General features: G+C 44.5%; 1 protein-coding gene across 6 annotated transcripts in view; it reads right to left on the reverse strand.

The window, feature by feature from the left end:
- Positions 1 to 15,502, reverse strand: part of HDAC4 (histone deacetylase 4) — a 120,366-nt gene that overhangs the window by 67,041 nt on the left and 37,823 nt on the right. For 5 of the 6 annotated variants that reach the window (XM_035140321.2, XM_060282705.1, XM_060282703.1 and 2 more), the window contains 2 exons: positions 5,392 to 5,636; positions 3,561 to 3,711 (listed from right to left, as the gene is read on the reverse strand). In XM_035140321.2, coding sequence (XP_034996212.1) covers positions 3,561 to 3,711; positions 5,392 to 5,636 — 396 coding nt within the window. Of the gene's footprint in view, positions 1 to 3,560; positions 3,712 to 5,391; positions 5,637 to 7,864; positions 9,324 to 15,502 lie in introns of those variants that run through there. The other variant, XM_060282707.1, reaches the window with a different exon arrangement.

A 15,502-nucleotide genomic window follows, 5' to 3' on the forward strand; every position in this document is an offset into this window, starting at 1 on the left:
GAGTGCAAGGTCATTAACAAAATCTATACTATATATTGCAGGGGTCCCCAGACTTACCGCGCAGTGGACCGGCGCCCGCCGCGCCGACCGCGCGGCGGGCCATAGGGCAGGGGAGTGCGCGCGCAGCGGGCCGGAGGGGCGGGGGAGTGCTCGCCCGTGCGCATGCGCACACGCACACGGGCGGGGGGGAAATCGCCGAAAATCGCTTGTGCACATGCGTATGGGCCTCCCCCGACCCGGAAGTGCATCGGAAATGACCTCTTCCGGGTCGGGAGAGGCCCATACGCATGCGCACAAAGGATTTTCGGCGATTTTTTGCCGATTTTTAAGATCGTCGCCGCGCCGCGCGCCGTAAGAGCGGGAGGCGGCAGCGGGCGGCGGGGGTCGTCGCGGGCCGGATTGGGAGGCCGATTGGGCCGCATCCGGCCCGGGGGCCGTAGTTTGGGGACCCCTGATATATTGGGTCTCCAATTCCAGAAAACATTTCATATATTTATGCACTGACTGCCTTCTTTGGCACTCGATCCCTTAGATCAGGCATAGGCAACCTTGGCTCTCCAGATGTTTTGGCACTACAACTCCCATGATGCCTGACCACTGGCCCTGTTAGCTAGGGATCATGGGAGTTGTAGTTCCAAAACATCTGGAGAGCCAAGGTTGCCTATGCCTGCCTTAGATCTAATTATCTTTACATAGTACCATTCTGATAATTTTTAGATGGGCACCAGCATTTTCTTTCCCCATAAGAGACTCTTGCTTCAAAAGGAGAAGAATGATGTAAAGGACACAGATGTAAATCGAAGCAGAAGAGTTTAGTATATAATCTAGCTAACAGATGACTCACAGATAAGGAAGAATGTGTAAATAGAGGGCTGTCTTCCAGATACAACAATGGATCCCCCCCCCCCACTTTATTTGAACTCTCGAATTGAGGCTTCTTAAAAAGCAGGCTTTTGGTCCTAAAAGCAATGCTTTATGTAACAAGTTCAGCTTTTCCCCCTTCAGATCCTGTTCCTTCACCCACTATTTCTATAATTAATCTTGAAACTTGAGGAATTGGAAGAAAAGCCTCCTTGTTTTCAAACAATGAGGGATGTTGAGAAGGATACCCTACAGGATTTAGCCACCAATCCTAGCGTAATCATTAAAAGAGCAAATAAGGCAGGTGTAGAAGTAACTGTGAATAAGAACGGATGGATCAGTCTACTTCCAGTCTGCACCTACTGTATTTTTCGCTCCATAGGACGCACCTTTTCCCTTCTAAAAATGAAGGGGGGAAGTCTGTGCGTCTTACGGAGCAAAGGCATGGGCGGCAGCGGGATCCCTCGAGAGGAGGGATGCCTCTGCCACCAGAGTCATGGCTCACAGCGGTGGGGGAGGGAGGAGCAGCCCAAAATCGGGCTGTTCCCGCCCCCGCCCCGGGAAATTGGGCTGTTCCCGCCCCCCTCCATGGTCTCCGCCAGCTTCTCTGCCTGCCCGTGCGAGAGGCAGCGACGGGTCGATCGGCAAGAAAGGAACCCTTTCTCACCACTCGTCCCTCCCGCTCGCAAGAGCAGGCAGAGGAGCCGCTGTTGGGAGAGGCACAGCGCCTCTCCCAATCGCGGCTCCTGTGCCTGCCCCAGCGAAAGGCGGCGGTGGGACCAGCAGAATATTTTGTTTTGTTTTGTTTTCCTCCTCTGAAATTAAGTGCGTCTTATGGTCCGGTGTGTCTTATGGGGTGGAAAAAATACGGTGTTTCACATGGGTTAGCCCTTAAGTCCATTCTGTGCCATTTCCATGTTTTGTGTGGCTGGGTGTATTAATCTGTACAAAAATTGTTTCCAAATATATATTTAATTCCTTTTTTTAAAAAAAGGGTTTTCTCTAAAATGCACATTGTATGCACATTTGATATGTCCTTTGACCCAAGAACACCAAGGGGAACATTCAGAAAGTGCACATTACTTGGGGAGGTATGCACTGGTTCATACTGGAATTCATGAAGATCAAATTCCCTAAGTATGAATAGCAAGATGAAAATACAGGCTAAACTTCCTATGCTAAAAGACCCACATAAAATTAGAATGACTCTTAAAGGAAGAATATTGGAGCACATCTTTTCTGAGATAAATACTATGGACATACAGTGGTACCTCGACTTACGAAGACGATCCGTTCCACGGCCGTCTTCATAAGTCGAAGTCTTCAGTTGTCAAAGTGCCCGTTGTGCGCTGCTTCTACGAGCACGGCGATAAGACTTCCGGGATTGTCAACTTCGGAAGTCGAGTCATTCGGATGTCAAGGCATGACTGTACCTCATCAAGTCTCTCACAGATGCAGCCCACGTGTACCAAGGGATCGCTAAAGGATTCAAAAATGCTCTTTTTCTCTCCACTACATCCCTCTGCATACACTCATGGGAAAGCAAGTACTATGCAAGGACATTATGGTGACCAAGAAATTTGTGCACAGCTGCATTATTCCTATCCAGCCCTTGGTGCTGCTTTTTACAAAAATGCAAGTTAATTGAGCTTTCAGCCTGAGTTACTTGGGTTAAGCAGGAGGGGAGAGAGAGTCTGCCATCAGGGAGGGGCATCAGCAGAGACTTGGCCTCCCAGCAACAGTGTCTCTACTGCAGGGGTCGGCAGCCTAAGGCCCATGGGCCACTAGCAGCCCATGGGGGTCGTTTAACCGGCTCCCATGCGCTGCGCTAAGTTGGTACGGACCAGAGCTGGGGCCACCTTCCACGATGCTGGCCAGCTTCCCATTCGCTACAGGAAGCTACTGCAGCCAATGGGAAGCTGCACACACCTCCTCCGCGCTGGAAATAGCATTTGCACATGCACACACATTCCGGCCCACCATGACGTCTGCGGGACCGTGAACCAGCCCAAGCCACAAAAACTTTGCCGACCCCTGCTCTACTGCATACTGAGGTAGGGTGGCAGCAAGCTCCAACAGAGCTACTCCCACCAGTGCCCTAGCCATGTCCGGGCCTTACTGCTGTCCTGCCCCATCCTAGTAAGAGGTAGCAATGCTGGTACCAGAAGGCCAGGTCCCTAGTGCCACCCATCCCTAGCCACTCCAGGTATGCATAAACCTCTCAATCCCCATAACAGCCATATGCACACAGATACACTTGTATGCTGGCAGAAGGGATGGGTGGCTCATAACACAACAATTCATTTATACAAATGTATAAAATCGCCATCTAATTTTGTAAAGAAGTAGACAAATATTCACAAAACAGGTGGTCTGTAAGAACACAAACTTCACATGGACAAGTATTCTTTGGATAAATTAGGACATCAACCCTAAAAAGGAAATCTTCCAAATGTGATCTCCGTTAACATCTGCAATGTTATACTCACTTCTTTAAATCCCTTTCTTTCTTTAGGTTTAAAGCACAGTAAAGGTCAACATAAAAGATAGGATGAGCTTTACTCAGAGACAAGCACCTGAATTACTTAAACATTGCAATCTACAGTAATCTTCACAGTAACCTGATCAAAGTTGCCTTCCTCATTATTCATGTATCACTATGTGCAACACTGACATCATCTGTCTCTGCTGTCACTTACTTTCTTTTCCTTTCTCCTTGTTTTTAAGTTGCTGGAGCTTCTGTTCTCTATGCTGTTTCTCTAACTCTTGCTCCTGCCGATGCTTTTCCAACTTTCTCTGGTGTTCCAAGAGCTCCTGCTGATGTTTCATTGCCAGAATCTCCTGTTGCTGCTGTTGGGCAAAAAAAAGAGGTGTGTGTAAGGTAAATGCACACTATCTTGGCCCTTTCGGTCACAATCTTTGCCCTTTAAAATTGCCATCTCCTAAGCAACAGTCAGAATAAAACTGTTAAAAGTGAGAAAAGAACGTTCCAATCCCACACAAGGAAACAGAGGAGGCAGCATAGCAATAATTTTGAGTTTTGCAATTGTGCACTAGATCAGGGGTATAAAACCTTTCTGGTCTGGTAGGCCATATATTTATTGTCACACAAACCCTGCGGGTCAACTTTGACAGTTGGGCAGAACAACTCACCTGTCAATCACCCACTATCAGAATGACATCAAGTGATTAATATGTGTCAAAGCTCTTTGCGCAGAGTTTCCCAAACACCTAACAACCAACTGGGGAAACACTGAGCCCAGAGGCTCGCAAAGCACAGTGCTTCCCACATGCTCAATAAGCAGCTAATTGCCAGGTGCTTGGGAAGCGCTGTGCAAGAGGGCTTTGCATGCACTGCCCTTTTAGATCATGCCCTGCCATTGCCTGCCCCACACAGCACAGTGCAGCAGCTCAGCCAAAGCTTGGCTTATTGTGTTGTTTGAGTTCAGGACAGCAGTTAAGATTTCTCCTTTTTCACCACAATCTGTAACAATAGGACAAAGCGTGGCTACAGATAGTAAGGAAGAAGTTCAGAGAACATGCTAAATCACACCTTGGCTTAGCTGTTTGTCCACACTGAATATAAACTTCTCATGTGAACCAGCACATTCCAACTGTCATGGTAAGTCACATTCCAGCTGACTGTTACATGTGAAGCAGGCCTATGACTAGCACTGTAAGAGGGATACATTTGTTTGTTTGTTTGGTCAATTTATATGCCACTTAATTATCATCGGCTCCAAGGGGTTTACTGGTAATTCAATACAATAAAGATTAAAACAGTTAAAAATATAAAATCAGAACTCAGTTAAAATGCTTGCTTATATTTTTTTTTTAAGTAAAAAATTTAAAGTGCTGGTGTTAGGTGCTGGTGACAGTCTGTTCCCAACTCAAAGCATCACTCCTGGAGTTCACCAGATTTTAACAGCGGAAATAACTACAAACTACAACTGTACATAAATTTGTGAATTGCCAACAAGAATCAAGGACTGCTAGTGTTTTGACTAGCAGTGTATAGAAAATCAACAAAAGATACGCTTGTCTTTTGTTTGGTTTTAAATACACACATGCATGGCCACTACATAAGAGATACAATGACCCAATTCACACATAACCATAAACTATAAGCCATGGCTTCCTGTGAACATGCAGGGTGCTGGTGTATGCTGCGCATTCACACACACCCATCTCCTCCTCCCTGTGTCATGCCGAAAACCAACCAACCAGAGTTTGTTCTTGGTTTGCTGCTTGTGTTGAATTTGGAGAGAAACAACACAAGTTCACACATGAAGCGAAGCCAGCGCTCAGGTTTGTACCCTTCCAGCGTGACACAGGGAGGAGAGTGGTGGGAGTGAAGGAGCAGCAGACAGGAAGCACAGGGGAACAGATCCAATATATACCTAGGTACACATGTTATGTTTCTTTCCTTCTAGAGCATCTAAAGTGATTATATAAAGACAACTGTTTATCACACATCAGCCACTACTTGGGAGACTTTGTTCCAACTCAAACTGAATTTTTGCCACTCACCTTTATGTGTTCATGTAGTTGAGCTTCATGCTGACGAGAGAGCTGTTCATGTTGTCTCTGAAATTCTGCTATGAGGATCTGTCTCTGGATCTGTTGCTTTTGCTTGAGGGCCAACAATTCCTGTTGAAGCTGCTGCTCACGTAATGTAGGTTCTGCAACTGGCATAGAGAACTGATGGTCCAAACGGAGATCCATGGGGACTACAGATGGTGCCACTTGCAAAGGTAGTGTTGTGGTCACATCAACTGCAAAACCCCAAAGGCAAGGTTAGCTCATCTCCAATTATTATTATGATTTTTATGCAGTATTTATTAGGTTGTTTTTTTATCCCACTTGTCCTTCCAAATGGACATAGATTCTTACATAATCTATGTTAGAAACAGAAAATCTGAAATTCTGGTACAGGTCACCACCCTTCCAGCAATACTCACTGGCAGTGGTACCTGTAGCGACTCCCCTACCAATCACAAGGCCTGCAGCGGCTGGTATTAGGGGAGGCAGTTTTTAAAGTACCGGTACTTGGATCCCAAATGATTTAGGGCCTTTACACCAGTACCAACATCTTGATTTTGGCCCAGTTTCTCACTAGCAGTCAACGCAGTGCTTGTAAAACCAGTGGCACATAATCCCACTGCGCTACCCCGTTTACAAACCTGACAACTACATTCTGCACTAGCTACAACTTCAGGACAGTCTTCAAGAGTAGTCCACATAGAATGCATTGCAACAGTCCGAACAGGGCATCACCAAAGAATGGACTTCTTGTTGGGAATTCAGTTCCACCTTAAGGACAGGCATGTAGCTATTGTATGTCACATGTCTGTCTGCACTTCTGTTGTATATTGCTATTGCTTTGCTCTCTGCTGTACTGATGAAGAAGGAGAGGACATGTTTTTCTCTCTCCTGAGATATGCTTAATAAACGCCTGTAAATATGCCAACACGTCTCTCTCTCTCTCTCTCTCTCTCTGTGGCCGCTCAAGCTACGTGGATTCCGCAAACACCATGCCTAGGCTCTTGAGTCTAAGTCGTTATCTCCTGGCTGCACTGGAGGGTGGAGATGCCCGGCACAGCGGCCGGTAGGGCACAGGGCCCTGGCGTCTACCTGGTGTTTGCCAACACTGCTGATCCCAGGCTCTCTCAGTCTCAGAACAACTCTAGTTCTTGTGTGAGTGCCTGGAGGCGGTTGGAGGATGGATGGCAGCTAACAGATTGAGGTTGAATCCTGACAAGACAGAAGTACTGTTTTGGGGGGTGGGTGGGGGTGGAGGACTCCCTGGTCCTGAATGGGGCAACTGTGCCCCTGAAGGCCCAGGTGCGCAGCCTGGGAGTCATTCTGGACTCACAGCTGTCCATGGAGGCACAGGTCAATTCTGTGTCCAGGGCAGCTGTCTATCAGCTCCATCTGGTACGCAGGCTGAGTCCCTACCTGCCCGCGGACTGTCTCGCCAGAGTGGTGCATGCTCTAGTTATCTCTCGCTTGGACTACAGCAATGCACTCTATGTGGGGCTACCTTTGAAGGTGACCCAGCGACTACAACTAATCCAGAATGAGGCAGCTAGACTGGTGACTGGGAGCGGCTGCTGAGACCATATAACACTGGTCTTGAAAGACCTACTTTGGCTCCCAGTACATTTCCGAGCACAATTCAAATTGTTGGTGCTGACCTTTAAAGCCCTAAACAGCCTAAGGAGCGTCTCCATCCCCATCGTTCAGCCCAGACACTGGGGTTCAATGCTGAGGGCCTTCTGGCGGTTCCCTCGCTGCGAGAAGCGGAGTTACAGGGAACCAGGCAGAGGGTCTTCTCGGTGGTGGCACCCGCCCTGTGGAACACCCTCCTGTCAGATGTCAAGGAAATGAAAAACTATCCAACTTTTAGAAGACATCTGAAGGCAGCCCTGTTTAGGAAAGTTTTTAATGTTTGATGTTGTATTCTGTTTTTAATGTTCTGTTGAAAGCCCCCCAGAGTAGCTGATGATTGTTGTTGCTGCTGCTGCTGCTGATAAGCCAGGCAAAGACAGATGCCAGCATTCCTTATCACCAAGGCCACTTAGATTTATAACATCATATTCAGATCAAAATGTAATTCCAATAACCACAGCTGTCCTTAAAATCTAACTCTGATCAGCCACAGGAATAATGGCAAAGATGATGGGCATTGCAGTTCAAAAACAACTGAATGTTAACTACCGTTGCTCAAGTCAGTTAATCACAAAGAACCATTTAACTTAGTAAGTCTAAAACAAAAACACTTTCGGAAGCTATTTTGGTGCTACCATATTTCAGTTATAAAGAATGAGAAAAGCAGAATATGTTAGTCTTTCCTTCCTACAATGACAAGTAACTTACAATTTAACAAAAACTCTCATGATAACTTCAATATCTAACAACTATACAGATGTTTTGAACATATGCAGATTAAATGTGAATGAATTAATCATTTAGAAGGTAGATAATTAATCAATTTACAAACCTTCCCTTGGGAGTCTTGTATGTATTTTTTACTGATGTTAGCCGTTTTAGGAAACAATATTTGTCTGAAAAGCAGGATGTAAATAAATAAATAAGAACTGATTTGAAACAAGACAATGGACAGAAAGAAGCTTTGATTCCTGACATCTCAACCCCCAAGTCAGTGCTAGTCAAGAAGCAGGATGCACAAGAAATGAGAAGCTGGACAGGTCTGCATATAAGGATCTGAAATATTTTATTTTTATTATTTATTGAATTTATATACCGCCCTATACCTGGAGGTCTCAGGGTGGTTCACAAAACAGATCACAATATATAAAATCAATATAAAAACAATAAATCAATAATACTCCTCCAAAAGAGCCACATTTTAAAAGGGTATAGGATGTCAATCAAATCAACCAAAGATCAACCTGATTAAAAAGAAACATTTTTGCCTGGTGCTTAAAGGTATATAATGAAGGTGCCAGGCAAACTTCCCTGGGGAGAGCATTCCACAGACGGGGAGCCACTGCAAAGAACCCCCGTTCTTGCGTTGCCACCCTCCGGACCTCTTGAGGAGGAGGGACATGAAGGAGGGCCTCAGAAGATGATCTCAGGGTCCAGGTAGGTTCATATGGAAAGAGAAGGTCCTCGAGGTATTGCAGTCCTGAGCCATTTAAGGCTTTATAGGTCAAAACCAGCACTTTGAATTGGGCCCGGAAACTAACTGGTAGCCACTGCAGTCGGACCAGCATAAGTGTAATATGCTCAAACCGTCTTCCTGCAGTGAGCAACCTGGCTGCTGAATTCTCCACCAGCTGAAGTTTCCGAACCACCTTCAGAGGCAGCCCTAGGTATAACGCATTTCAGTATTCTAACCTTAAGGCTACCAGAGCATAGACGTAGGTAGGATATTCATGTCCAGAAAGGGACGTAGCTGGGCCACCAGCCGAAGCTGATGGAAGGCACTCAGGGTCACTGAGGCCACCTGAGCCTCAAGCGACAGCAGAGGATCCAGGAGGACCCCCAGGCTCCAAACCTGCTCCTTCAGAGGAAGTGTAACCCTATCAAGAGCAGGCGACCTCCCACCCATTTTCCTTGAAGCTTGTATCTATTTTATTCTGGGTTGTTTTATTTGATGTTTAATGTATTATAAACTGCTTTGAGATCTTTTCTTTAAAATACAGAACTGAACTGAACTGAATAATAATAATATTTCTCTAAATTACACAATTTCTTTAAATTTATAATTTCTTTAAAATACAGAAATGAAATCATAGAATCAGAGTTTGAAGAGACCCATGGGTCATCTTGTCCATGGGTAGGCAACCTAAGGCCCAGGGGCCGGATCCGGCCCAATCACCTTCTCAATCCAGCCCACTGACAGTCTGGGAATCAGCATGTTTTTACATGAGCAGAATGCTTTTATTTAAAATGCATCTCTGGGTTAATTGTGGGGCATAGGAATTCGTTCATTCCCCCCCCAAAAAAAAGTCCGCCCCCCCACAAGGTCTGAGGGACAGTGGACTGGCCCCCTGCTGAAAAAGTTTGCTAGCCCCTGATTTTAGTCCAACCCCCTGCAATACAGGAATCTCACCTAAGGCATCCATGACAGGTGGCCATCCAACCTCTACTTAAAAAGCTCCAAGGAAGGAGTTAAAGCAGGCACCCCTAAACTGCGGCCCTCCAGATGTTTTGGCCTACAACTCCCATGATCCCTAGCTAACAAGACCAGTGGTCGGGGAAGATGGGAATTGTAGTCCAAAACATCTGGAGGGCCGAAGTTTGGGGGTGCCTGAGTTAGCTATCCCTCCCAGTTTGGTGTCATCTGCAAATTTGATGAGCATCCCCTCAATTCCTTCATCCAAGTAGTTTATAAAGACATTGAACAACAACAGGGCCAGGACAGAAGCTTGTGGCACCCCACTTGTTACTTTTTCCTAGGAGTACAAGGCACCACTAATCACCACTCTTTGGGTTTGGTCCGCCAGCCAGCTACAAATCCACCTTAGTTACCTCATTTAACCCACATTTTACCAGCTTCCTCGCAATATTATTATGGGGGACTTTGTCAAAAGCCGTACTGAAATAAAGATACACTATGCCCACACCATTCCCGTGATTCACCAAGCTTGCTACTCTATCCAAGAGAGAGAGAGAGAGAGAGAGAGAGAGAGATCAGATTGGTTTGTCATGACTTATTTTTGAGAAACCTATGCTGGGTCTTAGTAATCACTAGGGCTGCTTGATATCTGATTTTCAACATTGTGATATATCACCATCTAAACATCACAATATTTTGATCTATCACAATACAGTGGTACCTCGGTTTAAGTACACAATTGGTTCCGGAAGTCTATACTTAACCTGAAGCGAACTTTCCCATTGAAAGTAATGGAAAGTGGATTAATCCGTTCCAGACAGGTCCACAGAGTACTTAAACTGAAAGTACTCAAACCGAAGCGTACTTAAACTGAGGTATGACTGTATCTGAAATAAGGCTGAAGCTATATAGAAGTGAATGTGGGAATGTCCTGGCTACTGCTAAAACCTATTGGTCTAATTCTAAAACTGATAAATTTTTACTTACTCTTAACATTTTGTTATACCTGCTATTCTTACAACTGCTATTTTACCAATAAAGTTTAAATCATCACATTTTCTCTAAAATTTAAGCGTTAGAAATAATCAGTAAAACAGACATCAAAGCAAAATAAAAAAAATTCCTTCCAGTAGCACCTTAGAGACCAACTAAGTTTGTCATTGGTATGAGCATTCGTGTGCATGTTATCTGAAGAAGTGTGCATGCACACGAAAGCTCATACCAATGACAAACTTAGCTGGTCTCTAAGGTGCTACTGGAAGGATTTTTTTATTTTGTTTCGACTACGCCAGACCAACACGACTACCTACCTGTAAATAGATATCAAAGGTAAGGTGAGTGAATGTTCCCTAAAAAATTAACATCACAAAATAAGTAAAAGGAAAATTCAGTGTCACACTTTTAGTTACTGTATCTAAGTATAATTCACTATTGAGTATAAAAGGTAAAGGACCGCTGGACAGTTAAGTCCAGTCAAAGGCGACTATGGGGTGAGGCGCTCATTTCACTTCAGGCGGAAGAAGCTGGCATTTGTCCACAGACAGCTTTCTGAGTCATGTGGCCAGCATAACTAAACCGCTTCTGGTGCAACAGAACACCATGACAGAAACCAGAGTGCACAGAAACGCTGTTTACCTTTCCGTTGCCGCAGTACCTATTTATCTACTTGCACCGATATGTTTTTGAACTGCTAGGTTGGCAGAAGCTGGGACAGAGCAAAGGGAGCTCACCCCATAACACGGATTTGAACTGCCAACCTTGCAATGGGCAAGCCCAAGAGGCTCAGTGGTTTAAACTACATCCCACAACTCCAGTTATTTGATTGATAGTTAATTTTCTTTTCTAAACCAGGCCAAAGTAGAAAGAATGGAATGGATAAATTTTAACAGAACAAAAGATTTTAAAACAAAATTTATATTTTTATTGCCAGGAAAAAATGATTTCTTTTATAAACCAGGCCAAACCAGAAAGAATGGATAAAATTTTACAGAACAAAAAAATATTAAATGAAATTTATATTTTTTGCAAGGAAAATCTGCATTTCGGCATTCTCTGGCAATAGAGATGTCATTTGTCTTTGAAGAACATTACTGGCAGTGCTGAACACACTTTCAGATGGCACACTTGTTCCATTTTTGGATAGCCAAAAAATTCTTTGCAAGCACCTTCAACACTGGGAAGGATGCCTCATGTGCCTTCCACCATATCAGAGGGCATTCGTCAATGTCCTCTGTTGCCATAGCCATATAGTCTGTGGGTTGCTTCTGCCCCAAAAGAAAGGCGCACACAAAAAACACAGGGGGTCCCTTTTATTCTGAGACAACGCTACAAAAAGGAAGTTCCTACCGGTAGGAAGGGTAGTGCCACAGAGAAGCTCATCACTGGAGCAAGGAAGGGAAAGGGTTAACACACACACACACACACACAGAGAGAGAGAGAGAGAGAGAGAGAGAGAGAGAGAGAGAGAGAGAGAGAGAGAGAGAGGAAGCAGGGGAGACTGTAGAGATAGTTTCTGAAAGATCTGTTTCTCAATCAGGCTGCAGTTTTTGCACAACCTTTTGTAGCTATTTGTAGCGATAACCTTTTCTCAAAGAGGCAGCGGTTATTTGCAGCAGCCTGTTTCTCAAAGAGACAGAGATTTTTAGAGGGTCATTTTTTCTCAACCTGTAGCTATTTGTAGCAATGGTAGGGGAGAGCTGACCAGTTCTCAAAGAGGCAGAAATGTTTACAGGCATCTGTTTTTGCTCAGCCTATTGTAGCTATTTCCAGTGATGATGGGGAGAGCTAACCTGTTCTCAAAGATGTGGTGATTTTTGCAGCAGCCTGCTGGCAGGGAAGAGCTGGCTAAGGCAGCATTAGCAAGGGCTGACTGTTGAATTATCTGTTCTAGGACCTTTCCTGGTATTGATGTCAAGTTCAACTGTCAGTAGGTACCTGGGTCTTCACCCTTTGAAGATGGGGACAACATTAGGAAGAACTTCCTGACAGTAAGAGCTGTTCGGCAGTGGAATTTGCTGCCAAGGAGTGTGGTGGAGTCTCCTTCTTTGGAGGTCTTTAAGCAGAGGCTTGACAGCCATCTGTCAGGAATGCTTTGATGGTGTTTCCTGCTTGGCAGGGGGTTGGACTGGATGGCCCTTGTGGTCTCTTCCAACTCTATGATTCTATGATTCTATGATTCTATGATCTGCCCACCTCCAGCCTGCAGGGGCCTCACCTGTTCTCCAAGAATTCTCAACGATCATAGACAAAGGCTCTGAGATTACATCCTCAATCTCCTTTAGAACCCTTGGAGGCAGCTCTTCAGGCCCTGGAGATTTGAATTCATTTAAAGTAGCTAGGTGGTCCCTTACTACCACCTCTTTTCCTATACAGCGGTACCTCTACTTACGAATTTAATGCATTCTGAACGCATATTTGTAAGTCGAAAAAAATTGTAAGTCGAAGCAACCCTATCTAATACATAGAAATAAGATGGTTATCCAGAAGAAAATCACTAATCAGAGTATTTGAATGATGAGAGCCATTGCAAAGATTTCTCTCATTTCAGTGACAAGGAATGGGTCGCAAAACTGGCTTACCTGTGTGACATCTTCAGCCTGCTCAATGAACTCAATCTGGGCCTTCAGGGGAAAATGACAACTGTTTTCAAGTTGGCAGACAAAGTAGCTGCATTTAAAGCCAAACTGGAGTTGTGGGGACGGCGCGTGAACAGAGGCATTTTGGACATGCTTCAGACATTAGCGGAGATTTTAGGCGAGACTGAGCCTGAACATTCATTCTCCCAGTTGGTGCACGATCACCTGTCTTTGCTTTTAAGAGAGTTCGAGTGCTACTTCCCAACCACAAAAGACCCACGAACTGGTAAGGAATGGATCCACGACCCAACAAATCAGGTGAATCTAGCATGTCTGTGCAAGAAGATGATCAACTGCTGGAGATTGCAAATGACGGCGGCCTTAAAACAACGTTCGAGATAACAACTCTGCCCGTGTTCTGGATTAAAGTCATGGCGGAATACCCTGAGATTGCCACCACAGCACTTAAATCCCTATTGCCATTTCCGACAACCTATCTGTGTGAAGCGGGGTTTTCTGCATGGACTAAAACAAAACAACGGAATAAACTGGACATAAGCAACACACTTCGGGTGTCATTGTCTCCTATTACCCCCAGGAGTTTGGGATTTGATATCCCGAAGGAGTCTCAAAACGGCTAACATTCTCCTTTCCCTTCCTCCCCCACAACAAACACTCTGTGAGGTGAGTGGGGCTGAGAGACTTCAGAGAAGTGTGACTAGCCCAAGGTCACCCAGCAGCTGCATGGGGAGGAGCAGAGACGCGGACCTGGTTCCCCAGATTACGAGTCTACCGCTCTTAACCACTACACCACACTGGTTCTTTGGGGCCTTCAATATTTCTCCTTTTAGAAACTCCCATCCATCTTGGACTCCCTTCAATGAATGAGTAATAATTATAAAATCAACATAATAAATATAATTGCAAAAAGTGGTGCCTGGATATTCTGTTGTGGTGATTGTAACCAAAGTTTAAGGTGCCATTTGGGGATTAGTTTATATATCTGAATTTCTAGTGCTGACCCTAAGAATTTGGGATGGGTTATGCAATGTTATACAATGATATAGGAAACTTCATTCATAATGCCTTCCAGAAAACAATATGCCTTACATAAATCTATTTTATAACAACCCTGGTTTACCAATAGCAATCATTACAACCTCAAGGCCCCCAGGAGACCAAACAAAATTATTTTATCAAGATCATCGTGATAAATCAGTACATATTTCTGGTATGTTCATATGCATATTACCTACATGTAATTTAGCAAGATCTAGAAGCAAAGTCCTATATATTATTTCTTTCCTTTACACCCTTTTTATCCTGCCTTTCTAACTGAAAAGGGTGCTTGAAATAGTTTTAGCAACATAGTAATACGGTATACGAGTTTGAATATACAGTAGCACCTTGGCTTAGGTAATATAAACTTCGGGTTGCGAAAGCGGCAAACCCAGAAGTGTTTCACTGCATGCACTTGTGCAGAAGCGGTCCCTCCGGTTGCGGATCCGACCAGAGCTCTGGAACAGATCCCGTCCGCAACCAGAGATACCACTGACACTTAAAAACTACAAAACCAGAGTATTTTATCATGACCCCAGCCCACTGAAGAGAGTGAGAGTCCATATCCTATTGATTTCACTTGGACTCACACTTGACTTGTCTTCTCTAGATTAGAGCCCAGAAGTCCCATGAAAGCTCTCCAATTTGAAAACAGATGTATAGTTCATTCAACATGAAACTGCATTTTGTCATTTCAGCATTTCTGTACTAATATAAAGAATCAGCAACTCAATGTTTCTCCATTAGCATACATCTCAAATTTGCCCTGTAAAGGTAAAGGGATCCCTGACCACTAGGTCCAGTCGTGACCGACTCTGAGGTTGCAGCGCTCATCTCACTTTACTGGCCAAGGAAGCCGGCATTTGTCCACAGACAGCTTCCAGGTCATGTGGCCAGCATGACAAAGCCGCTTCTGGTGAACCAGAGCAGCGCACGGAAACACTGTTTACCTTCCTGCCGGAGTGGTACCTTACCGGTACACTGTGGCAGAGCCACTTCTGAAGAAAACCTACACATTTTACCTATTTAGTTGCTACAAATAATATCTACCTCAAATGCCTTCAGTATTAGACAAGCATGCCAGCTGCAGAAATCATCAACATCATTCCCATTCATTGTATTCACAGACTGGTGCGTCAAACATGACTCATACTACTTCAGTCACAAAAAACTATCAGACATGCCACAACTTCCAAACAGAAGCAATGAGTGCCTCTGACCCACAGTACTCTTCGGGAAACAATAAAACCTTCTCTACTTAATGAACATGTCAGCCAAAGAGAAAAGGCCTGTATTGTCATGAATATTTTATGGTGAACTAGAAAATTGCTTTTAACAGCTATGTCCTCACAACATATTAGTATGATCAGATTCATGACGTCTACAAAAAAGTATACAAAGGCTATATTCAGAGTTTTAA

The sequence above is a fragment of the Zootoca vivipara genome, chromosome 1 (genome assembly GCF_963506605.1).
Source record: "Zootoca vivipara chromosome 1, rZooViv1.1, whole genome shotgun sequence".
Taxonomy (NCBI): domain Eukaryota; kingdom Metazoa; phylum Chordata; class Lepidosauria; order Squamata; family Lacertidae; genus Zootoca; species Zootoca vivipara.